At 41.2% G+C, this 25903-nt stretch overlaps 5 protein-coding genes across 9 annotated transcripts; 1 reads left to right on the top strand and 4 right to left on the bottom strand.

Annotated features, from left to right (window-relative positions):
* Window positions 1–1112: 1112 nt before the first annotated feature.
* dusp28 (dual specificity phosphatase 28) lies at window positions 1113–3956 on the bottom strand. Its single transcript, XM_080481410.1, has 3 exons — window positions 3807–3956; window positions 2519–2907; window positions 1113–1696 (listed from the first exon to the last, which is right to left on the bottom strand). Exons 2-3 carry the CDS (start codon window positions 2861–2863, stop codon window positions 1595–1597), a joined length of 447 nt encoding a protein of 148 aa, XP_080337536.1. The 5' UTR covers window positions 2864–2907; window positions 3807–3956; the 3' UTR covers window positions 1113–1594.
* LOC308120630 (uncharacterized protein) lies at window positions 3210–9273 on the bottom strand. Of its 4 annotated transcripts, none has more exons than XM_080481349.1 (5): window positions 7588–7823; window positions 7038–7244; window positions 6023–6484; window positions 4699–4745; window positions 3215–4074 (listed from the first exon to the last, which is right to left on the bottom strand). In XM_080481349.1, exons 1-4 carry the CDS (start codon window positions 7751–7753, stop codon window positions 4735–4737), a joined length of 846 nt encoding a protein of 281 aa, XP_080337475.1. In that variant the 5' UTR covers window positions 7754–7823; the 3' UTR covers window positions 3215–4074; window positions 4699–4734. The 4 variants fall into 4 exon arrangements, with proteins under 4 accessions (XP_080337474.1, XP_080337475.1, XP_080337476.1 ...); XM_080481350.1 differs by having other exon boundaries at window positions 3216–4107; window positions 7588–7806; XM_080481348.1 differs by having other exon boundaries at window positions 3210–4745; window positions 7588–7794.
* LOC308120649 (uncharacterized protein) lies at window positions 9040–11501 on the top strand. Of its 2 annotated transcripts, none has more exons than XM_080481394.1 (2): window positions 9040–9297; window positions 10178–11501. In XM_080481394.1, the coding sequence occupies exons 1-2, from the start codon at window positions 9126–9128 to the stop codon at window positions 11221–11223; spliced, it is 1218 nt and encodes a 405-aa protein (XP_080337520.1). In that variant the 5' UTR covers window positions 9040–9125; the 3' UTR covers window positions 11224–11501. The 2 variants fall into 2 exon arrangements, with proteins under 2 accessions (XP_080337520.1, XP_080337521.1); XM_080481395.1 differs by having other exon boundaries at window positions 9069–9328; window positions 10178–11495.
* Window positions 11502–12877: 1376 nt separating this feature from the next.
* LOC308120622 (uncharacterized protein) lies at window positions 12878–15656 on the bottom strand. Its single transcript, XM_080481334.1, has 2 exons — window positions 15405–15656; window positions 12878–14532 (listed from the first exon to the last, which is right to left on the bottom strand). The coding sequence occupies exons 1-2, from the start codon at window positions 15559–15561 to the stop codon at window positions 13742–13744; spliced, it is 948 nt and encodes a 315-aa protein (XP_080337460.1). The 5' UTR covers window positions 15562–15656; the 3' UTR covers window positions 12878–13741.
* Window positions 15657–16254: 598 nt separating this feature from the next.
* Window positions 16255–25756, bottom strand: LOC308112510 (uncharacterized protein; the record flags this gene model as incomplete). Its single annotated transcript, XM_080468076.1, has 8 exons — window positions 16255–17834; window positions 17941–18294; window positions 18411–18788; window positions 19029–19218; window positions 21860–22149; window positions 22917–23133; window positions 24231–25117; window positions 25585–25756. 8 exons carry the CDS (start codon window positions 25754–25756, stop codon window positions 16819–16821), a joined length of 3504 nt encoding a protein of 1167 aa, XP_080324202.1. The 3' UTR covers window positions 16255–16818.
* Between the last annotated feature and the right edge of the window lie 147 nt (window positions 25757–25903).

The following is a 25903-nucleotide window of genomic DNA, read 5'->3' as shown; positions in this document are numbered from 1 at the left end:
AACAATGCAAAATTAATGCTGCACTCTAACCAGAAGAAACACGATACCATTGGTGCAGAAACCCAGTGAGAACTCAAACTATAAAAGTTTGATCAGTCATTTGTTCTGAACATGTTGAAATAGTCCCTATAATAGAGTTGGAGAATATCAAAATTGTAAAAGAAACAGATTATTAATTTGATAATCGGGACTTTAAAGTCTTTCCAAGGCAAGGCAAACCTTATCGTCATGGTGACAATAAAACACAGACGGTTAATATTGAAACAGTGGGCTGTTTTAGTAAGGCTTGGTCATAATGTCTGTATTTCTCAAATACCAATCATTCTGGTGAAAGAAAGCTTTGGCCTCTACCTTCTCCCCAACTTACCAAAGTCACTGACTTTTGACACTTTGTCTCGCACTTCATCGTGGCCTTCGTATGGCGGGGAAAGGAATTTATTTTGTCTTTCAAATGCAGAGAGACACAGAACATCTCCAAAGCCTCAGGATTGAAGTGTTGTGTGAAGGGTGAGTGCTGACCACTACATCATAGTGACCCCTTCGAAGGCAACAGCTTGCTGTGGATAGTGTTGGCCGCATGGTGGTGCAGTGGTTCGCACTCTCACCACATGGCGAGAATGTCTGAGGTTCAAACACGCCCCCAGTCAAGCGTTTTCTATTTGGAGTTTGCATATTCCCCCTGTGTTCCCGCAACTCTAAACAAATCCTAAGAAAGCAGTACCGATGATGTATGAATGGTTGACTTTGTTTTCAAGTATGATCAACTTTGTTGTAAATCCCAAAATATATTGACATATAAATTTATAGCAAATATAATCTCCAGATAACAAAAATAAAATCTATATTGATTAATAATGAAAACACAAATAAATTATTGTCTGTGTCTGTAGAGTAAGGCATAAACATGAATACAGGAGTTAAAGTGCAATCATGTCAGATAATGTGGCTTTAAACTTTTCTTTTTTCATATCCACTACATGGATTTTTCTGATAGGGTCATCTTATCAACTCACGCCTATGATGATTGTAAATTTACAGATAAAACCACAACACCGATTTTACTGCAAATCTAAGCTTTGGTTTTTTTTTTCCTTTCTATTTATTTTTTTGTTAATCTCTCGGTTTCTAATATTTTCAGGTATATTGAAAGCAGGCTCAGAAAAATGCTATTGAAACAAAGTTAGTACCACATGTTCAATATTTTACCTTTTTTAATATACTACGGCAAATATCTTTGCATTCCCTTATTGACTTTGGACTTTTGTTTAATGCTATAGTTAATTTGATTCATATACTATGTCATTTGTTTTGTTTTTCATGTGAAGAACTGCTGTAAAACCTTATGAGTGGATTTTTTTAGACAATACACTTGTACTGTTGAACTAACATTAGGCTACCGACACAGATGAATATAGACTACAAGTTATTCTGTTGAAAAGCGAGTCTAATCTCTAGGTTAATTAAGGCCCAATATTTATGACATGAGTCAAATATGAAACACTATTTGGAGACAAAGTTGAAACTTCTCCACCTGGTTAAGTTTTTGTGACACGTCAATTCTCAGAATAGGTCAAAGGTTTTAGCTTGACGGGGATCAGGATTCTCCCCGTCTTCTTTTCAGCTCCTGTTCGTACCGCTGCAGCTGAGACATGAAGCCGGGGTTGGGGTCGATCACATGACGGGCTGTCTTCACTCTCTGTGGAAACAACGTGACGGGTAATGAGCATAAATCAACACACTTCCAGTCAAGGTTCTATTCCTTATTCAGCTGATTGACACAAGTAAGGTCTGCTTCTTATCAGCTTTATTGATGGTGCTTGATTCATGCAAAAACATTGGATCCTGGCATCTGCAGTTTGCTCTCATGTGTTCTACACCACAAGTAATGTATGAATTTGAGTAACTGAGTACTCAAAATTATTAGAATTTGTTTAATGTGAGCAAAAGCAAGGTCTGCCATGAATTTGATAAACTTGTGAAGACTCATATTTTTAATTTTAAACCTGCGTTCAGCGAGAAGTGGTTGACATTTTTGCTGTGGTCATTGTTGGCTCAATGCAGTCTTGCAGCTCCTCTGTCGGTGTGCTGTCCGAGGGCACCTTGGATAATAAAAGCTTCAGTTACAGGACACAAACTGCTCTGCTGCAGACTTTTCACCTTCATGCAGTGAACAGGATGGACCTGCAGTTTGCTGCTCACAGCACAGCGACACCAACTCAGCTCAAAAACTCTGAATCTTTCCTTTGTACTGTCAAGAAGTGCCATTTGTTTGTTGAGAGCAGCTTTCTCACAGCCCTCCATAACAAACACTTGGGCAAAATTTGACCGAAAAAGTCAAAAACGTAGCCACAAATGAGCCCTGATATCTTTGAATCAAGACAGGAGCAAAGCTGACAAAGGCTGTAGTCTTAAGATACAGTATAGTGTTTCATTATTAATTACAAATAATCTAATATTCTCAAAGTCACCCATCGTTATTGCATTAAAAAAAAACAATGTCCATCAGAAACACGCTCACCTGGACAGCGTCAGTCAGCGTTAGTTTGCGATGTTTCATCAGATAGGCGATGCAGATGGTGGCCGAGCGGCTGCGACCGTTCTTGCAGTAGACGACACTGCGTCCCCCACGCTTGGCCTCCTTCTGGATGGCATCTGCGCAGCGGTCAAAGTGGCTGTACAAGTCCTCATTGGGGTCATCGTAGACGGGGATCTGCAGCTTGGTGATGCCGTTGGTGGGAAACGGCTGCTGCTTGGACACGTTGATGCAGAAGGTCACGCCCTCCTGCTGAATGAGCTCTTCACTGCAGGCCGAGCGAGCATTGCTGATGAACAGGGCACTTGTGACTTTACACAACTGCAGCATCCTGGTCAGGTTACCAAAAAAACTGACCTCTGTCGGCTTCACTTCTTGAAGGTCACAGAAAAAGAGAGAGCAGAAAAAGAGATGTCTGGAAGTTTCACGATGTGTTCCTGAACTATCAGCAGTCACCGGCATTTCATCCCCTTTGATTTCACCTGATTGCAAAAATCTGCAAGTCTAAATCTGAATTTACTGTTCCCCCTTGAGAACGTGCAATTCCGTTTGTGTACCATGTAATATTATCATTTTGCATGGTATTATGTAAACACACTTTTTCATCTCCAACCAAAGTAGTGATCTGATTTATAAAAAAAAAGAAAAAAAGAAAGAAAAAATTAAATCAAGGGGAGAAGGGGAGCTGTAGTTTCATTTATTTCTGTCCAATTATGCATTATATATATCACATGTGAATGGCACAAACTGTATCAGAAACAGTTTTTAAAGAAATTGGCTGCAAAAAGTAAAACGTTCACAGTGAGAGACGTTAGATGTCTGGTGTTGTGACGTCATATCAAACCTGACATCCTCCATGAGCGGTTTGAGAATGAAAACACACTACCACTGCAAATTTATGGGGGTTTTACCTGGACGTTTTGTCATCATTTTCAGATATTTAATTATCAAGCAGTCAAAACAAAATTTGCCATTAAGCCCGGAATATGTCAGACTTTAAGTGAAAGTATGGAATATAGTTCCCATACTTTCCACATTAATTGAAACAAGAAAAATGAGATATCAAAAACAATTATTACATTAACTTGCATTTTTTTTTTTTAAATCACATTTTACTATCTGTATCAGTCGAAATTTACAAAGATCATTGGGAATAAAGTATATACACCCACAGGAGCACATTTTCAGCCTTTGAGCGCATTTTCACAGAATGTCCAGCAGCAGCAGTCACTGAATGTCTCCCTCACATTGAACACAAAGGACAGTGACTCACACGCAGCCGTCAGCCGATCCTCAGTCTCCTTCGCGTCAAGTCTCTCGGCGGCTCTTCGGGAGAAAATCTCTCTTGCTGCGTCCAGCAGGACAGCGGATTCAAGGCTGATCGGGTCTGGTCAAACCTCCTCATGACCCCCCCAGCTGCTCTGATCAACACACCACGGCTGCTATATTTACTACCGCGGAAAGCTCCTCCGCTCTGGGTCCTAGAGCAGCTCACGTTCAAGACTGACAGGTGGAAGGGCGAAGAATCCTTCACAGCGAGGCTAAATTCACTCAAGCAGAAAAAGCGGAAAAACCTTCAGCCATTATTATAGCAAGATGTTGAATTAGACATTGAAAACAAAGCAACAGCAATTTCTTGTTAAAAATAAAAACATAAACAAGAATAAGCCAATAAGAATGTATGATAGACAGGAGTAAATTCATGAAATTAGTCTTAGTGGTTGTGAATTATAACAAATTATATTTCCCTCGATGTGAATTAAAGTTGAAAAGAAAGGTTCAGGACAGAGCAGGGTGGTTAAAAGGTCTATCTCCACAAAATAGTGCTATACGCATTCAGACAGCTGTGATGCTTTGTTCTTATTTTGAATCTTTTGGTGGGACATTAAACTTCAAATTTTCTATGAATCCTGCCACATCGCTGCGGTCAGTGAGAAGTGTTTGGATCCATCCACCCGTCGTGGATAAATTCAGAAAAGGTGTTGACAATCAACAGGAACAGCATCTTAATAAAGCCACGACAGAAGTTCCCACATTTCATTCTTGAACCTGGTCGCTTATTTTTTAAGAAGAATACGTCCAGCCTAAATAGTTTGGGGCTCACACCACACCACAATTTGTGTGTAATGTAATGTTTTGAAATAAAAACTTGTTTTGCAACTGACCTGTTCAGGAGTTCGGGAGTAATACTTTGAATTGGTTCAATAGCTTTCTGTGAAAATGAAAATACACTTTAGCAGAGCAAAAATATATTAAAATAAAATTAACAGACATATTGGGTCTCCGCTCTATAGTTTAGTTTAGTTTAGTTGAGTGGAGTGAAAGACGTGCGTCACTAATACTGGGTTAATTTAGATTTCTATAGACAGTTGTTGGTATTGGAAGAGATTAGAATAAATCAGTCCTGTTGCTTTTTAAGTCATCGTGATGAGAATCAGAATTTTCTTCAGAGTTGCTGACAGACAGCAGAGATTTCGACACACACTACCTTCATCAACAACTGCAACAACTACCGTGTTTATCTGAGAAATCTTGACACATTATAGATTAAAAACAAATAAACATGCTATCACATGCCCAATGACAATTTCAACATTTATCTTCCGGTTGACCCGACAGTTAAATCTCATTTTGCCACCCAGTGTAACAAACACATCAAAATAATATTTAATAGACATTCAAGCAACTGATATCACATTTCAAAGAACCATTTCAGTGATACGTAAACTCTCAATATATTTTTCTCCAGAAACAATTTAGCTTGCCGTCTCCCCTCTGTGAGTTTTCATGTGATTCAACAAAGTTTCATTGTGTTTTAGCTTTTACAACACGCGACACAAGAAGACCGTTTCTCCCCTGTGTGGGTTGTCAAATGCTTTTTACAAGTGGATGGCTCGTTAATGCTTTTGCCCACAGACTTTAGAGAACTATGGCTTTCCACCTGTGTTTATTTTCATATGGTGTCACAAGAATATGGCCTCTCATCTGTGTGCATATTTGTATGCTTCTTTAAAGCAGATAACTGAGAGTACGTTTTTCCACATGTGTTACAGACATAGGGTCTCTCACCGGTGTGAGACCTCATGTGGCATTTCAAATGTGAACGTCTGCAAAATCTTTTTCCACAGGTGTTACAAGGGTAAGGCTTTTCACCCGTGTGAGTTCTCATGTGCGTAATCAAGTCTCCACTCTTTCGAAAGCTTTGCGCGCAGATTTCACACGAATATGGCTTCTCACCGGTGTGGATTCTCATGTGGGCCCTCAGATTACTATTTCGACTGAAATGCTTCCCGCAGATTTCACAAGAATATGGCTTCTCGCCCGTGTGGCTTCTCATGTGGGTCGTCAAGTTTCCATTTGAACTGAAACTTTTACTGCATGTGTTACAAGAATAAGGCTTTTCGCCCGTGTGAGTTCTCATGTGGGACAACAAAATATCCCGTTCTCTGAAACCTTTTCCACATGTTTCACACACGTAAGGTTTCTCACCTGTGTGGATTCTTCTATGTACACGCATGTGGTAATTGTCCCGAAAGGCTTTTCCACAGAATTCACATTGGACAGACTTTTTACGTGGATCAGTATCACGTGGGCTGTCCAACAAGAGAGACATTGGCATGAGGTCCACATCCTCAGTTGACTCTGAGCCCACATGGAAGCTTCCTCTCTGATCTTGACTCCCGACTGCAGGAGGGTTGTGATAAAAAAGATGCCCACTGCCGGACCCTTGTTCACCGTCACATTCCCTATAAGCAGAAGTCATCAGGCAAGAGTCAGACTCCTGTTTCACTGGAAGCTGCTCCTCATCCAGTCGGGCGCAGAGTTCCCCCTGTTCCTCTTTAATCTTCCAAGCGTCTGGGTGCTCCTGGCCTGGATTTAAGCTTCTGCCTTGACTGTTGGGCTGCTGCTCAGAAAGTACATCTTCCTCACAGACGTTCTGCTGTGAGAGCTCTGGGGAAACAAAGGGTCACAAAAAGGTATGAGGGCAATGAAGATGACCAGCCTTGTGACTGTTCTAAAGGAGGGAGCACAAACTACAAGAGAGAACATACAAAGTCAATGACATTTCATTGAGGCGAAAAAAAGATGTACTAAAGGAGTCATTAGAGGTCTTCAATCAGCTGACACCTACAGCCGTAATGCTGGGATTCTTGGTCAACCTCGCCACAGGACCAAAACAGAAATATGCTCTTCTTGATGACACATATGTTGTTTTTTAACCTACGAGCATTAAATTGACAAATTGTTGTGTCCTACATGAGCCATATTCATGTGTTAGTTTGTTCAGACTGTCACAGTTTTACAGACCTTTTCTGTGAAACCCTATCTGAGGATTCCAGCTCATCTTCATCTGCCTGAGCTGACGACTGATCTCCTCACATCGGACAATATTTTGTTCAAAACACCAACACTATATCTTCAGAAGCAGCAGTGAGCAGCTCATTGATAACCCCCCTCACGGTGTCGCGTGAGAAGACCTGCTCAATTCCCGATTCTGGCTTACTTTGCTTATCAGTCGAAATCTTGAGTAAAGTATCGGTCTCCTGTTTCAGTACAAGCCGCTCGCTTTGACGTCTGCTGCAGGACGCCTCCAGCTTAATCTCTTTAATCTGTGGACGTCCAGGTTCTTCCTCATCCAGACTGGGGATCCTCTCCTGGGGAGAGATATGCTGGTCCTCTTTGTAATTACAGACATGTTGCTGTGCGAGTGCTGGAAGGACACAGGGACACAGATGATGAGAATGTTTAATTCGGTGATCATTTCCTTTCTTGTGAGTCTTGTGGTGAACTGGCTACCTGACAGATTGCTATGTGCAAGTATATATAACAGATTGAAACTCTCAAAGCTGTGAAAAATATGCCATACAACACGTAAATTACTTAGTGGATGCTTGAAACAAACGAAAGCTAAATTAGGAAGCATCCGTAACGTGGAACATGTTTCATGTGGTGATTAGTACGTTACATGCATATTTCTAAGCTCCAGCATTGTTATTCTTAATTGAAAACCCAGAAGTATATTTGCTTAGAGTTTGCAGTATAAAATTACAGACCTGATCTTTGCAGTTGTTTGCGATGACAGTAAATCTCCTCCTGATAACGAGCCACAGCTTGTTCAAACACCGACACTATTTCTTCTGCAGCTGCAGTCAGTCGCTCGCTGACAAAACCTCTTAAATGATGTATAGACGAAATATCTGTTGCCTGAAATCCTGACATATTTATAGAACCTGTAGCAAAGCGTTTGCCCTCGATAATATCAGACTGTCTACTTCGCGAAAGACCACGTGGTTTTGTTTACTGCCGTCCGGTCTTCTTTGAGTCCAGCTTTAGACAAAAGGCTTACAGCGCCCCCTGCAGTATGGGAGTTTTTACAAACACGGCATCGTGGACAATTTGGTATGAAACGCACCATTTCTAACTTTAAACAATTCAAAATGTCTACAAGGACGTCTTCGGTTTACGGATTGAGACAGTTTACCTATTTAAAGTTGAACTATTGCCCAGTATGAAGAGGGGATACCTGCACAAAACCTGAAATAAAACATGAATCTGGGCTTGCCTTCAACATGTAATGTAATGTAATCTTTGGGAAGTAAAATAAGAGAGGCAGTGTGACGCTTACGCAGGTTAAAAGTGTATAATTTTTTATGTTTGTGAAATGGTGATGATGAATAAATACCACATGAAGAGACATTACAGAATCCACACAGGTGAAAAGCCGTATAAGCTTGTAGTACTTGCGGGAAAAGATATAGAGCTCATACGCTTGTTGGCAGTACATAAGACTCACAAAGATGAGAAGCCTTATCTCTGTACAACCGGTGGGATAAGATTCACATGCACATCACACTTGAAAAATAACATGAACTGCCAAACCAGTGGGAAACAATCTATTCAGACATCAAACTAAAAAAATAAAATAAACGAGAATCCACACAGGTGAGAAACCATATATTCTTGTGAGTTGTGTGGTGAATGTTTCAAATGCTGTAACTCTTGGTGGTGCGTATAATAAATCACTCAGTTGTAAATAAATAAATAAAATAAGCTTTTCGATTTGAAAAAAGATTTTGCTTTAAGATTAATTTTGTGTTCACTGTGCTCTGTACTTTGAATGACACATCCACAATAAGACACGATATTTACTTCTGACAATGTTCACATGACAATACATATAGTAATCGTAATGTGAAGCATCTACCACGTCCAGTAAACCATACTTAGGTACGTTTATGACTGATTACACACAATGTTGCCACGTTCATGCGCGAAATTGAATATTTAGGTGATGCTTTACATATAAATGCACCACTCCTTGCATCCTGTTTATAATTTCATTAAAAAGTTTCTAATACATAATTGCCCATTTATGCTCAATTTGGTTGGTCCCTGTGTTAAAATCGAGCTTGCTATCGGCGTTTAAAACCATAATGTCAAGGTTTGTGGCGATCTTTAAAGTGGTTGTTCGTACTCCCAGCCAGCAGGGGGCGCGACGAGCCTTTAAAGTGGAAATGTGGATCTGAAAAAAAGTGAGGTGAAAGTGCTCTGGCTGCGGCGTTGTTGTCGATAAACAAACCAAGAAACAAACATGTCTTCAGTTCACTATTTAAGAAGCTTCATCAGTGAGCGACTGACTGCAGCTGCTGTGGAGATATTGGGAGCTTTTGAACGGACTATCGTGCAGTATGAGGAGGAGATTGATCGGCAGCGCAAACAGTTTGACACGAACTGGAAACCTGGAAGAAAGTCAACGGGGACAGGTCAGGAAACCAACATTACGTTCTAACGAAGGTGTGTGCGTGTGTGTGTGTGTGTGTGTGTGTGTGTGTGTGTGTGTGTGTGTGTGTGTGTGTGTGTAAAAAAGATTAATGAATATAAGACATAAAATAGATGATCAATCAAAAGAATAACCAGCTTATAGGGCGTGTAATACTAAATTTTCTAATTATTTAGAGTTTAAAGAAGGAACAAAATCTCCAAAAACTTATTTAAAATTATATTAAAAAAAAAAAAAAAAAAGACAAATTGACCTTTTTATAATACTGCACCAAGCGTGCAGACTCCGTGTGAGTTTATCTTTTTATTGACCTGTCCAGAGTCCAGCCCTAGTGACAGTCACGGCCCAAAATCATCCCTGTGATGACCCCTACTCTATACTGTTAAACGTTTGCGTTAATCCAATGTGCAAGAATTGTTTCGAACTCATTCTGGTAGTATGATTGTACGGTTTCACTGCTGTTTCCATTTAATCAAATTCTGTGTTTAAAAAGAAACCAATGTGCCCAGAAAAGAAGACGGCTCATCTTTATCTGAGTCCTGTTTATTGCCAATTAAATTGTTTGAAATAAAGTTATCAAGGAACTATTGATCCTCAGACACTTTCTCATCAACCGATCTGTCCCCTATTCCAAAAAGGTGAGGTCACCTCTGCTTTACACATTGTTGTTCCGGGCTGTGATTTTTAATCAAACCTCACTGGAGTTTGTTTGGCATCAGGCTGCGATGAGTCTGTTTATTAGGGCCTCGCAGGTTGTTCAGTGCTTTAACTAATAAACTGCATTTAGAGGTGAACTGGAATACATTTGTGATCCATGTCTCACAGCTAAGTGACCTTGTCCTCATGTTCTCTTGTCCTCAAAGGTTTTCCCCAACATCTTGTCTGTGAGGAGGAGATGACTCTCACTGATGAGGGATTTCCAAACCAGCAGGTCCAGATGAGCCTTTCCTCCAGCGTGAACCAACGGGACGAGCCAGAGGCTTCACAGATTAAAGAGGAGCCGGAGGAACTCTGCACTGTTCAGCATGTGGAGCAGCTTGCACTCAAACAGGAGCCTGAGACTTTGATGGTGACTCTCCCTTGTGGGGAAAGTGACAGTGGGGCAGAACCAGAAAGCCGCCAGCGGCCCTCCTCGGCAAGCGAGAGCCAGAATGACCAAGAAAGCAAGCGCGTTGACTCGGGATCCGACAGAACTGCCGAGCGCAGCCCGGGCGATGCTGACGGCGGTAAAAAGTCGAAATGTGACATTTGCGGAAAGGCTTTTAAGGATAAGTACCAACTGAAGAAACATCAGAAAATCCACACGGGCGAGAAACCGTTTGTGTGCGAGGCATGTGGGAAAAGATTTATTTGGACCACACACTTGAAGAGTCACATGCAAACTCACGCTGGTGAAAAGCCTTACCCCTGTGACGCCTGCGGGAAAAGATTCATGCGGGTGTCCGATCTGAGAAGCCACATGAGAATCCACTCGGGCGAAAAGCCGTATGTTTGCGGCACGTGTGGAAAAAGCTTCACTTCCACGTCAAACATGAAGACTCACATGAGAACCCACACTGGTGAAAAACTGTACGCTTGTGAAGTGTGCGGGAAGCGCTTCAGCTACGTCAAATCGCACAAAGTCCACATGAGGACGCACACCGGCGAGCGGCCGTATGTCTGCGCCACCTGCGGGAAAGGCTTCATCCAGGCTTCAGATCTGACAAGTCACATTAGAACACACACGGGTGAGAAGCCTTACGTTTGCGCGGCCTGTGGAAAAAGATTCATCCAGATATCCAACTTCAAAAGTCACATGAAGGTTCACACAGGTGAGACGTCGAAATCTGGTCAAACACAACGGGAGAGACTCGCCAGGAGCGGCCATTTTTCTGAAAACACGGAAACGAGCACAGATGAGACTTTGTAGTCAGTCAACATCCATTTGAGTGAAATTAAGTGTTTCTGAGAAAAAAGAAATTAAAAAAAGTACCCAATTCCAGGAACCTTGAGACTTCAACATACTGTATATAATGTCAAATTATTGTCTGTCACATTTGAGAGGACGTTTCCTTGTGTGATTGTCTTCTATTGTTGAACTGAGGTCTATGAGGTCCATTAATTCTCAGTGAGCGGTATTTCACTTTATTGTTAATAACATTGAGCTCATGAGGTTTTGTCAAGTGATATAAATCTCTATGAAAAGGTATTTGTCTTCTTGTGTGATCTTGATTTTTGCTTTTGAGTTTTTTTTTCCCCCCCAAAACTATATACTGCCACAACATTCTTACGATAAATATTTATACTTTACCATCAATGATTAAAATCCCTGTGCAACGGATGTATAAGTAAATGCTCTTGAAATTACATTCTGATGAAAGGAGCAAAGTTCAGAGTAGTCTTTAGAACATAACACTTAAATATCACTTACAGGCTACTTCGACATCCTCATACAACCACAGGACAGGACCCAGAAATTAAATGTTCATAAATACAATATGAGCTTTTTTTCTGGTTGTAAATACCAAATTCTCAAAATGATGCTCGTTACCTTCTCTTGTTGGATTGGGTAGCGTTTTACCCGTACGAGTGGCCGAGTGTGGAAGAAGAACTACAGCCGCGTGGAAAGAACCATTCATTTATCATAACAGATAAACTGCACATAAAAATCTACTTTAGTAGCACTGATTTGATCAAACCTCGGAGACCGATGGTAGGAGACACATGAATTTGAGGTACAAGTGAAGAAGAGTCGTTTCCTATCCTCAATGATTAAAGCCACTTCTGTCTCGTGCTTCATCGGAGGCTGCTGCAGTTTATGCTGCATCTCCTTAAGCTGCAAAAGAAAGATTGCGCTCCTTGTGGTCCAGACTGAGTTCCTCACATCCAGAACTGCTGCTCAGATAGAACAATGTGAAATGCCTGGTAGTTTGACTCACAACGATTCTACAGGCAAGTAAGAAGAAAACGATTCGGTTGACTCTTCAGTCATGTTATATGAAACATTTTATTAACTTAATATTCAAGTCTAAAATAATTGACACCTTCACATATTTATATCAAGAGTATCCTTTATTTCTAACATTTTACTGGCAATGTTTCATTCCCTCTTCCAAATAAAAACAAAAACTTAGAAAAATACAATGCAATTTTAATATATATATATATATATATATATAATAGTCGTGGAATTCATTTAGAAGAGAATATCAGGTTGAAAATAAGCACAGACAGAAGTACTTTCATGAGACCTCATTCACACAAATAAAATATTACAACCCAATTACAAAAACATAATTTGCTGCAATAAATCAACATCAACCTTTTTAAAAACATCCACAGAAACCTGAGAGACGCAACGTGTTTTGAACAAAGGCAATTTTATACTTTGCTGAATGTGCAACATGCTTCTGGAAGCGCGCTTCAAACACATTTTGATTCAGGAGCCGCATACGGCCCGTTTTCATCTCAAGTAGGCCAGACCGGTCAAATAGTGTCATCACAACCTTTAAATGTAACATGTTTTTCATCGTTGAGGCGCAGAGTTTACGTGATGAAAATGCCTCAATTTTCAGAAACACTGAACAATTACAACGTCAATTTTAATGATCCTTTCTGGTGCAAAATACAGTCAAATGTCAAAAAAAAACAAAAAAACAACTTGGCCTCATGTTTGACACCCCTGCACTAGACCTGAGAGTTGACTGTTTTAGAACCTGTGACACAGACGGTAAGTATTAGAGAGTCTCACTCAGAATCAGTCGGCCCCACTGGGAAGCTTCAACATCGACTGTAACGCCCCGTTTTGCAAGAACACTGCTTCTGTGTGGACAAGCTGGTGTCCCCTCAATGAAGTCTAACAAGTCCATTTTTTTTCAACGTGTAATACAAATAGTGCAGCACATATACAGTATTCTGGTCCTGTGCAAAAATTACAGCCTGTCTGGGAGCAAACTCAGCTCTCCGTGAAGTTTTTGGTTATGTTTTACCCCAAACCTGCCTGGTTCTGCATCTGGAACTCTTGAAAGGGAACATTGGAAGAGAGGACCGATACCGGTTGAAGGTTCTCTTGGCAGCAGGAAAGAACGTCATCAAATGGAAACCGGCTCATGACAGAGGCACCGAATCATAAGAACTGGGTGTCAGCGATAGAGGATATTTTTGTTATGGCAAAGCTTACATAGAAGTTGAAAATGCAAGAATCCATCTCGACTAGAAACTGGGGAAAATGACTCATTTACATGCAAAAAAAACAACAATAAACAAGACTTGAATGCTACCTAAAATTAGAAGAGGACTTAATTACACCGCATTCCCAAGCTTTTTGTGAATGTTTTTATGTCACGTCTCGGGTTTGGTGTACAATTATAGCACAAAATGAAAAGTGAGGAGAAAAAAAAACCTGAAAAGTGAATCTTTTCCCACCTGCAATACAAAGCTACAGCTTTTCACTCGTGTGAATTCTCACACGGCCTCTGAGGGCGTGTGGCTGAAGGCCTTTCCACGCAGGTCTTCGCCTTCATGTGTGTCCTCACGTGCACCAACAGAGTATCCTTCCGTTTGAAGCTTTTTCCGCATGTTTCACAGGGATACGGCCTCTCATCCGTGTGACACATCATGTGCCTTTTCAGTTTTCGCGAGTCCTCAAACGCGTCGCCACATGTGTCGCAACGGTAAGGCCTCTCGCCAGTGTGAGTTCTCCTGTGGACAACCAAGTGACTACTGTAACTGAAAGTCTTCTCGCACGTGCTGCAGGAGTACGGCTTCTCACCCGTGTGAGCTCGTCTGTGGTATCTCAACAAACATATCTTGTAGAATCTTTTACCGCATGTTTCACAGGCGTGTGGCTTCACTCCCGCGTGGATTCTGTGATGTGCCTTCATCTGGGACTTCCGCTTAAAGCCTTTTCCACAGATGTCACATTTGATGGATTTTTCAACGGATTCAGGTTCGTTGCCCTTCTGAGCTTGATGCTCAGCCTCATGAGAGCTGTGTGAGAGAAGCTGCTTACTGTCACCCTGGTCAATTTCTCCATAACTAACAGTCACCGTAAAAGCCTCAGGTTCCTCCTTTGGAGAATACAGTTTTTCATCCTGACTGATGCAGAGCTCTTTGGGCTCCTCTTTGAACTGTGGAGGCTCAAGCTCCTCCTTGTCCAATTTGGAGTTCTTGTTTTGACTACAAGGGTCCTGCTCTGGGAGAACTGCCTCTTCCTTACAGACATTTTGTTGTGGGAGTTCTGGAGGAACAAAGAGACATATGAAAAATATCAATTTTGCAACTTGCAAATGCACCTCTGAGAGCATTATTCATCATCAGAGTATCTGTGACTTCTTTAAATTAATTCTTTGTTCCATTCAGGACAGTCACAAATTTTGCACATAACCTCTCTTCACCACGACTGGACAGGATTTACTTTTGTCCACATTTAACCCATCCCCTTGGTTGTTGCCCATGACAGTCCATGTTAAAGGTCATCGCCAAATCAAGAGCCATGGTAGTCTCTGTCAGCTGCAGGATTCAAACCAGTGAACCACAGACTCCAAGCCTGCTCCTTAAAGCTGTAAGCCACCAATGCTCACATCATTGATGGAGATGGTCCCATCTACTGAGTTACCAGTTCATTATTCCAAAGTGCCTTTAGTTTGAATAGTTAAAAATGGTATTTTAGGATCCTGTTTGGATGATCAGAGCCGACAAACTCCCAGTCGTTTACAGTCTGCATGTGACCGTGCTAAACGTTGGCATCCTGAATCTAAATCCCTGTATGTCAACATCAGATTATAGTCATTTTCTAATCATATTAGAGTATAATGCATAGGTAATATTTTAATGATCGTGGCAAAATAGCTTTCATGGAGTAGTTAATTATTTTAAAAAGTAGTAGGACAATCTATGCTATTGTTCTTTATAAATATCAATTATCACCACTCATTGATCACCTGATGAACTGAAACAATGGACGTTGGGGGAAAGCATGAAATATTCCTGGAAGAAATGAACCAGAGTCCCAGTCAATCCTGAGCTAAACCTGAAGACATCTCACCACCACAAACGGCTCGTTGGAGAAACCAGAACAACAAATACAAACACATATCAACAAAAACAAACCTGGTGTGTGCCCGCTGCTGCTTCCCAGCAATGTCCGCTGGCGAACCATCTCTTCTTCGTATCGGATGATAGTTTGTTCAAACATGGAGAATATTTCTGAAGCTGCGGCGCTCAGTCGCTCGCTTATAAACTTTCTCAAATGGTGAGATGAAGACATTGTGGCAATAATTGCCGAAATTATTAAGGAAATTAAACAATCCTCGCGCGCACGCTCCAGAAGCGTTTTCGATGTTTACTTCCGCCAGGTGTTACACTGTAAAGTTCCGACGGAAACAGCTTCACAGCCGCTACTTCAGACAGAATTGAAATAAGATGAGTTGTGTGTGTTTTATATGGAAATGTGTCCAAATGGAATACATGTGCACAGTTGAAGCCTGATCTAGAAATATGAATGTTTAATTTGAACTTTGTGGAAATTCGACCTCAGGCCTCAATGGGAACCTTATGTCCTGATATTCACACAAAATAAATTTGTTGGGTTAATTTGTGAGAAATGTACATACACGCCTTTGTGTTATGCCATTTTTTGTTGCTATTTTACAGATCTCTTTCAAATAACTGATTAAATAATTTCAACAAACAAGACCTATCCTAAAATTCTCCTTTTATCAAAAACACAATTTAAACAAGTCTGCAATATTATTACTCAGATCATTTACACAACAGAATTCAACACTTTGCAAAAATCTGTTTAACAAGCAATGAAAGCAACGACGTTAAATCATTTTGTAGAAACTTTATTGATAAATCATTGATGAATGTATATATATTTGCTTCACTGCCACATTCAAAGCCCGAAAGAATAAAGGAACATGAAAAGTATTTTACTTGGTTAACCATTTGCTGCCTACACAAAAATTAAGATTAACATTTTCAGTCAGCATTTGCTATAATTTCAATAAATTCAAATATATTAATTGAAAGTCTTCACATAGCAGTGTGATGTAAGGAGTAGGGTGATGGTTATTCAGAAATGAGTGACAAGCCCTAATCGAAAATATGTACACACATACTCAAAAAGCAAACATATAAACCAGAGTTTGAGGGACACCAGGTAACTTAACCCACTGGGTGTAATTTTGAACGTCGTTAATGTCCATCTGCACTACAGAAAATGATATTTAGACAAACAGGCAAAACAGCCATTCTCGTCATTTAGTGTATTCATGCACTAGTATTTACTCATAGTGTAGAAAGTTAACCATTGTGTTTGCAAGACGCATTTCAAATAGACATTCTGCCAATTCAGAAAAAAACTAAACAAAATGGGATTAATACAAAAGGTACAAGTTTGGCTCCTGTCACATGTTCTTCTGTTGTGGCGAACAAAACCTTTTTTTTTTTTTTTTTTTAACCTTTGTTTCAAACAAATATCAAACTCTCCTAACTTATCCCATACTTTTTCCAGTAAAACCTACTCTCCTGTGTGTTTTTTCATGTGGTACAATAAGGAGTTCTTTTCAGAAAAACTTCTTGCACATGTTACGCATGAGTACGAACTCTTGGGCATGTGAGCTCTTTCCAAGTGGCGTCGCAAGTCTGTTAACAGAGTGAATCTATGACCGCACGTGTGGCAGGGGTACGGCTTCTCGCCGGCGTGCCTCCTTACGTGCATGGACAAGGAATTACTATCTCGGAAACCTTTGTTACATGTTTCGCAGGTGTGCGTTCTCTTACCAGTGTGAATCTCCATGTGGCGGGACAAAGTGATTTTATGTCTAAAACTTTCACCACATTCTTCACAGGGAAACGGCTTCACATTGTTGTGGATCCTCATGTGACTTTTTAAATGTGTTGAATAGATAAATCTCTTTCCGCAGGCATCACATGAGAACGGCTTTTCACCCGTGTGAGTTCTGACGTGGACACTTAAATTACCTTGTTGGGTGAACCCCTTCCCACACGTTTCACAAGAATACGGCTTTTCACCCGTGTGAGTTCTGACGTGGACACTTAAATTACCTTGTTGGGTAAACCCCTTCCCACACATTTCACAAGAATACGTCTTTTCGTCTGTGTGGAATCTGAGGTGTCTTTTCAAATGCCCTTTACTAGCATACGTTTTTGCACAAATGTGACATTTTTCAGGATTTCTATCGGTGTGGATTTTGCAATGGCGCTTCAAAGCAGCTTTGGACTGGAAGATCTTTTCACAAACGCCACATTTAAAACCGTATTTTTCTGTGACGGCATCACACTGAGTCTCTAAATCTGTGGCCAGAGCCTTCATCTCTGCATTTGTAGAGCCTGAGGCTACACCCTCACTTCCTGTCTGCTCTTGGCTTTCATTCACGGAGGAGCTGTGAGAGAACAGCGACTCGCTGTTACTTTCCTCATAAGTTCGAGTCGCTATAAAGGTAGGAAGTTCCTGCTTCATGGGAAGACACTCTTCTTCCTTCTCCTCCTTGCAAACATGTCGCTGTGAGAGCTCTAGATGAACAGAAGAAAAATACATAATGAAGGTAGTGTTTAAATTAAGAAAAAAATGTGGATGCAATGTTTTTCAGAACAGTATAAAATAAATACTTTTACATACCCGCTCTGCAGAGTCTTACTCGTGGTTGGCAGAATATTTCCATTAATCGGCGCTCTTCCTCAAACTGATTGATTGATTTTTCAAAGACTGTGGATATTTCTTTGACGGCAGCACTTAATCTCTGACCGACCAACTCTTTGACACAGGTGTAATAGAGCCGCTCATCACTTTGTCCTGCAGGAGGAGTTTCCAAAACTATTTCAGACTCCAGTTTAATGGCAAGCTTCTCTGCAATCTGAGTGGTGCAGAGTTCCTCTTGCTCCATTTTAACCTGCAGTTCCTCCTGGTTATTGAGCTGCGGCTCAAAGAGGACTTTTTCCTTCTCCTTCTTGCAAACGTGTTGCTGTGAGAGCTCTAGACAAACAGAAAAATAAAAACGTTAAGTAAGTGTTTGTTTTCAAGAAAAGAAAAAAAAAAAAACATGGATGCAATTTCTTTCAGAACAATATAAAATTAATACTTTTACAGACCTGCTCTGCAGAGGCTTACTCGTGGTTGCCAGAATATTCCCATCAATCTGCGGTCTTCCTTAAACCGACTCATTGATTTTTTAAAGACTGCGGATACTTCTTCCACGGCAGCAGTTAATCTCTCACCGATCAACTCTTTGACACAGTTGTAATGGAGCTGCTCATCACTGTGGCCAGCAGGAGGAGTTTCAAAATGAATGTCAGACTCCACTTTAATGTAACGCTTCTCCCCATCCTGACTGGTACAGTGCTCCTCTTGCTCCATTTTAACCTGCCGCCGCTCCAGTTCCTCCTGGTTGAGATTAGGTTTTTCATCCTGGTTATAGAGCTGCTGCTCGAAGAGAGCCTCGTCCTTGCAGACATAGTGCTGTGGGAACACTTAAGGGGACAAAGACACATACATAAAAGGTCAATTTTTAGTCATTCGTGAGTATATATGTCAGATTCTCTCTGTCGTGCACGGGGGCAGTGACAATTTTGACGTCACTGCGCACACGCGCCTTGCGGAGAGCATGGGAAAGCCAGAACTGGTGTGCGACTGACTTCCGTCTGTTGTTGCTGCCAGTCAGTCAACAGTTCATCTGAAACTCCGCAAAATCACAGCACATCTGTACGAACCTGCATTGTGCGTCTGTATTGTACGTGTCCAGCTGTGGTCCAGCAGTCTGCAGTGATGGTCAATATGGGCCTCATACTTCTTGATTGTTCGCTTAAATACTTTGAGTATTTCCACAACAGCAGCACTCAGTCGCTCGTTTATCGAGTCTTTCAAATCCCGAACGGAAAACATTTTGACAACCAAAAAAAACTAAAACAGCGCACTGCTGACGCGATCACGGGTGAAAACGGTGAAGGTTTGTGGCGTCTTCGGGCTGTTCGTTTACAAAACCTGTACTTCCAGAGTGGAGGAGAACTCGCTCGTTCTTTTCATTCGTCACATGTGTGCACTACGGATGCTTTGCGCGCATGCGCAGTCGCTTCAAAAAGTGCCGCTGTATCTTATAAAGTCAACAAAGTGTATATTTACGACAACATCACCTGGATCCAGTGTTGCAAGTGAGGGATGACACCTTCCAGCCCTTAAACAATAAACATTATAGCGGTATATTATGTCTATGACTTTAAGCGATGGAAGTCTGCAGCGGAGGAATACATCGAGCATCCACAGGTCACTTCCGCAGGAAACTCTTCCTCTTTTAATTTTAAAGACTTACACTGCCACCCAGTGTCTGGTGAAGGGACGCGTGTTTCTTGAAAGATTTCTCACCAGTGTGAGTTTTTGTGTATGCAGTCAGTTTAGATCTAACATTTCCCCCACATGTTCGACAAAAATCAGGCATCTCACCTGTGTGTGTTCTCACCTGAACTACTTCTCCAGTCCAGGTGAGAACACACACAGGCATCTCACCTGTGTGTGTTCTCACCTGGACTGGAGAAGTAGTTCTGGAGAGGAGCTGGAAATAAGTCGCTGAACTCAAAACATGATTTAGTTGGGATAAATAAGAGAATTCAAGGAGCGCAGTACGACACAGAGACTCGCGTCCTCAGTTCTGAGGGGCCGCCCTTCTGCTGCAGCAGAGCAAAGAGCTGAATTCAGGTCAGGATGAGTATGTGCCGTCTGCGGATGCTTTGTCTCAGTTAAGAACATGAAGAATTGGTTTTGATGTGTACGGTTGAAGGCCTTCAGACTGACAATGTCTAAAAATGGAGCCATCTCTCTTTGCTCTGATGGAGTGGGTGAAAGGGCAGAAAGTGGAGACTAGAAGTCAGACCAGGTGGGATGCGGTCTGTATAGAAGATGGATTTTACTCCAGAACTGAGCTATTCTGCATTATCTGTCCCTTTCACACACGTCAAGGAGTTAAGTTCTAATAGGAAGACATCTCAGCTTAACTGAATTCAACCTTCAAATTATCATAAATCTGAAAACACATTAAGAGAGGCAACAACAGCAGAGCACAACAAAATGTCTAAAGAAACACATGAGAAGAAAGCAAAAAACAGAAATGTTTAATTCATAGGATATCTTTGATGTCAGCTCAGAACGACAAAAGATTCTCAACTTTAACATCATAAAACTGCACGTTACATAAAAATCAGTGGTGGACATGATGAGCACAATCGTCTCACTCAATCGTCAGTTTAGAAAAAGGTCAGCTTCACTTCCACTCTCTAAACCCAAATTGCTTTTTAAAAAGAAATAAAACGAGATGGGTCTCCGAAGGGGAAAACCTTTCTGTTTCTATATTTTGTTCCCAAATTGGAAGTAAGTGGAAATGGCAGAGATTTGTCTTCTTTGAGCTGCTCTACTATTTTCAGAGATTTTTCTACATTGTGTGATACGAATGTTTCATCCGCTTCTCCTTTCGGCTTCTTTAGGTCGTCCATCAGCTGTTTTGAATTTCCTGCAGCGTTGCTCCGTTTGTCCAAGTGGCAGTTTCAATGTTTCTGCAAGTGATTTTTGATCAATTGTATGCGATTGATCCGATGCTGTCCCCCATGAGACCTAGAGATGCTTCAGGTTTATGCACTTTTGGAACAGTGTAAATACACGGTGTAATATTGGCTGTTGGTATTAGGTAGATGCATTTTTGTCTATTTTATTTTCATTTCGTACCGACTTTAATAAACACGAAGACAGATCAGACTGAGAGCAACTGAAAAGGAAAAACTTGCCGGCAAGGGAACAAGTCTCAGCCTGACCTGGAGCTGTCCAAAGAACTTTTCTACATGCAAAATGAACTCAATTGCACTTACGCAAATTTTGCTGAGGCAGCTTTAAATATAACAGTTCTAGTTCTAACCTCAACAGTTTCTCAAACACTCTTTCAAGCTTGATTTCCCAGCGGGACGCAGACTCCTTTATGTCCATTTTTCACATGAGACAACATTGAATGACGATATCCAAACCTTTTCCCACACAATTCACAAGAAAACCGCTTCTCGCCGGTGTGGATTCTCATGTGACTTTTCATGCTCGATTTCTGAATGAAGCTCTTCCCACAGAGGGGACAATGAAACGGCTTCTCACCCGTGTGGATTTTCATGTGGATACTCAAATTACCACTCTGACGGAAACATTTGCCACACATTTTGCAAGAATATGGTTTTTTCCCTGTGTGGATTCCTGCGTGTGCTCGGAGTCCTGATGGGTCGGTGAAGCTCCTCCCACAGATCGTGCACACATGCGGTCTCTCACCTGTGTGAATTCTTGTATGATCGGATAAATGATAACTGTATCTGAAACTTTTGCCACAGGTTTTACAAGTATAAGGTTTCTCTCCTGTGTGGATTCTGCGATGTCTCCTCATCAGGTACTGGTCCCTGAAGGCTTTTCCGCAGACATCACACGTTGCACGCTTTTTCCGCGAGACAATATCTTGTTGAACCCTTAACATTGGAACGTTCTCCATATTTCTAACTGATATTAAATCTCCATGCTGACTCACTGTTTCATCTTGACTCCCAGTTAAAGAAAAACTGTGATAGACGTGCTGCTCGCTGTCTTCCTCACTGTGGAAAATGTCCTCAAAAGAAGGAGTGTCCATGAAAGCATCGGTCTCCTGCTTCAGGATCAGTTGTTCTCCATCCTGACGGGTAAAGAGTTCCTCCTCGTCTTCTTTGATCTCCGGAGGCTCGTGTATCTCCTGGTCCCGGTCCGTCGTCCTTTCCTGTTTGCAGAACTGCTGCTCTAAGAAAATATCTTCCTCCTCCTTACAAACACGAGACTCCTGGAGCTCTGGAGACAGAAAGGAGACAGACACAGGGATGACGGATGTGTTAAAATCTGATTCAATCACTGGACTGTGTGTGTGTGTGTGTGTTTGTGTGGATCAACTTCCAAATCTTACAACTTGTCTATGAGTAAACCTCTTCCTGAGGATCATTCAGTGCTTCAGTGTTCCCAGATTTGAGTTACTATGCTCTTCTGTCCTGAACATCTCAGGACCAATTACACACAAAGCAAATGTCTAACCATGAACAAGTACACCCTGGACAAGTCCATCACAGAGATCTTTATTGAACAGTATATTTTAGTTGTTTTAATATCCTTATTTTAAAAAATAGATTTTTTACTTTATTTCTTTTTCTTTTCCATATATTTCTTATTTGCTTTGCTTCAAGCTATTTCTCGTTGTCATTTCTATTGGAATATAGTGTTTTCTGTCAGAGGGTCTGAACGGTGCCATATAAATAAACGTGCCTTGAAGAGAAGAAAACCACTGAAAAAAATTTATTCTCGCCAAAACATCAGACGAGCTTTACAATATGAGATGAACCTCCACTATTATAACAGATTATTAATCTGTTGTTACATTAATTTAGAGACTCTATATCTTATGTGTCGAACTGTGTCGTACAGCATCAAGTATCTTATGACTTCAATGAAGGTACCCAGCTCTACTTATAATAGAAGAGAAGATTTCAATGGACATGCATTCTTGTAACCATCAGGAATCAATGATCAGACCTGCTGACCGATGGAAACAACAACAGTCCTCTGACCTGCTCCGTGTGTCTGTACTTCAAGTTTCCAGCTGTTTTCCAGAAGTCTCCGCTGTCGACCAATCTCCTCCTCGTACTGGACGATAGTTTGTTCAAACACTCCGAATATTTCTGCTGCAGCAGCACTAAGTCGCTCGTTTATAAAGTCTCTGAAACCCTGAACTGAAGACATCTTCCATACGACGACTGAAGCTTGTTTGTATCCGTTGGTGTCACACTGTTAAAGGTTCGACTGTAAAGGCCGGAACCATCTATGGCAGGAACTATTTGACCGCGTCGTTTTTCATATACGTACGTGTGTGTGTGTGTGTGTGTGTGTGTGTGTAACTCATCACAGATCACAATGAGCCAAGGCAGAACACAAGAGTCACACCTGCGAACATTTTGGATTCACCACTTTACGTTCACATTACAGTGTGATGGTATTTTTCCTTTTTTTCCTTTTTTGCAGTAGTAATCTTCCCCTGCTTGATGTACATACCAAACATTAAAATATATTTTACAGAATAGAATAGAATGCCTTTTATTGTCACGTGTACAGGTACAGTGAGATTAAAAACAACTCCAGTGACAGTGCAGCAGTTAAAAAGGGCAGAATATAGTGCAAGGAGGGTGGGGGGTGTAGGGGGTAAGGTGCACGGTCCAGTCCTGTGAACGGTACAGAGTGTACAGATTAGTGGGCTCACAGCTTAGAACATAAAGGTCACTACACTAATAAAAACATTAAATAACAAGACAGCATTCGTAAAAGGACTGCTTTATTTATTGATCACATTCATATTCCCATAGTCAGCTTAGAAACATTATCAACTTCAATATCATAAAGCAGAGATAAAGTGACAAGACTTCCCCCCCTCCCCCAACTTAAATTCATTATCAATTTCTAACTGTAAACCACTTCAAAAGAGTTCCAAAAGAGCAAAAAAGCAGCAAAGAAATGAGTCTAAAATGTTCTCAACTCCATCACCACTGTTAATAATATATCTAAAGTAAAGTCACAGATGTCAGGTACAAACCGCAGTTTAGTTTGTGAGGGAGGGAAACAGCTTCATAATTTCTCAATATGAAAGTCACTGTTGTTATTTCTAACATGAAAAAAAACCAACACAAACTTCACATGCTCCTATAATCCTATAATTGAGTCATTCAGTAATAGTTTTCAGTAAAACCAATAGTACATAACTTGCGGTACCAGTTTAAGGCAAGTGGATCTCATTAGAACTGTGTTATTGAATAAACTGACCTGACGGTTGCTGAATTAGTCTAAAGATGCTTTAAATATAAGCTCGTTCAAGCTTGATTTCCCAGCTGGACGCTGACTCCTTTGTGTCTATTTTTCATGTGAGACAACATTAAATGATGATATCCAAATGTTTCCCCACACAATTCACAAGAAAACCGCTTCTCGCCGGTGTGGATTCTCATGTGAGTTTTCACACTCGATTTCTGAATGAAGCTCTTTCCACAGATGGGACAATGGTACGGCTTCTCACCCGTGTGGATTTTCATGTGGATATTCAGATGACCACTTTGACGGAAACATTTGCCACATATTTTGCAGGAATATGGTTTTTTCCCTGTGTGGATTGATGTATGAACTCTAAGTCGTGATTGGTCGGTGAAGCTCCTCCCACAGATCGTGCACACGTGCAGCCTTTCACCTGTGTGAATTCTTGTATGATCGGATAAATGATAACTGTATCTGAAACTTTTGCCACAGGTTTTACAAGTATAAGGTTTCTCTCCTGTGTGGATTCTGCGATGTCTCCTCATCAGGTACTGGTCCCTGAAGGCTTTTCCGCAGACATCACACGTTGCAGTCTTTTTCCCCGAGACAATATCTTGTTGAACTCTTAACATTGGAACGTTCTCCATATTTCTAACTGATATTAAATCTCCATGCTGACTCACTGTTTCATCTTGACTCCCAGTTAAAGAAAAACTGTGATAGACGTGCTGCTCGCTGTCTTCCTCACTGTGGAAAATGTCCTCAAAAGAAGGAGTGTCCATGAAAGCATCGGTCTCCTGCTTCAGGATCAGTTGTTCTCCATCCTGACGGGTAAAGAGTTCATCCTCGTCTTCTTTGATCTCCGGAGGCTCGTGTATCTCCTGGTCCCGGTCCGTCGTCCTTTCCTGGTTGCAGAACTGCTGCTCTAAGAAAATATCTTCCTCCTCCTTACAAACACGAGACTCCTGGAGCTCTGGAGACAGAAAAGAGACAGACACAGGGATGACTGATGTGTTAAATTCTGATTCAATCACTGGACTGTGTGTGTGTGTGTGTGTGTGTGTGTATCAACTTCCAAATCCTCACTTCCCAATGAAGCGCTGACTGGTCTTGGTCCTAAATGCCTTAAATATTTACTTGTACTATAATGAAACATCCAAAGCCCTCAGACGTTCGGGAAGAAGTTTACTGAGTGTTCCCAAAGTCAGAATCAAACAAAGTGGAGCAACTTTCAGTTCCCACGCTCCTCACCTGTTGAACAAACTTCCCAAACACTGATGACAGTGCAAGTGTGTCGCTTACAACAGAGAGGATTTCAATGAGCCCACATCCTTGTTTCCATCTGAGATTATTTTAAAGAAAAACACACCTAACACAGTGATCAGACTCGCTAACTAATGGAAGCAAAAAAAAACAAAAAGAAAAAATAGTCGTCCAGACCTGCTCCGTGTGTCTGTGCTTCAGGTTTCCAGCTGTTTTCCAGAAGTCTCCGCTGTCGATCAATCTCCTCCTCGTACTGGACGATAGTTTGTTCAAACACCCCGAATATTTCTGCTGCGGCAGCACTAAGTCGCTCGTTTATAAAGTCTCTGAAACCCTGAACTGAAGACATCTTCAATGCAACGAGTCGACAGAGACGGAAATACGTTACAATTCCGCTTTGTTTATATCCGTCGGTGTCACACTGTTAGAGGTCCGACTCCCACTGTAAAGGGACGGAAAACACACGCGTTTGTAAGTACATTTTTGCGTGTCATTA

Source organism: Lipophrys pholis (genome assembly GCF_963383615.2).
Source record: "Lipophrys pholis genome assembly, chromosome: 1".
Taxonomy (NCBI): domain Eukaryota; kingdom Metazoa; phylum Chordata; class Actinopteri; order Blenniiformes; family Blenniidae; genus Lipophrys; species Lipophrys pholis.
This window is presented reverse-complemented; position numbering and strand designations above follow the sequence as displayed.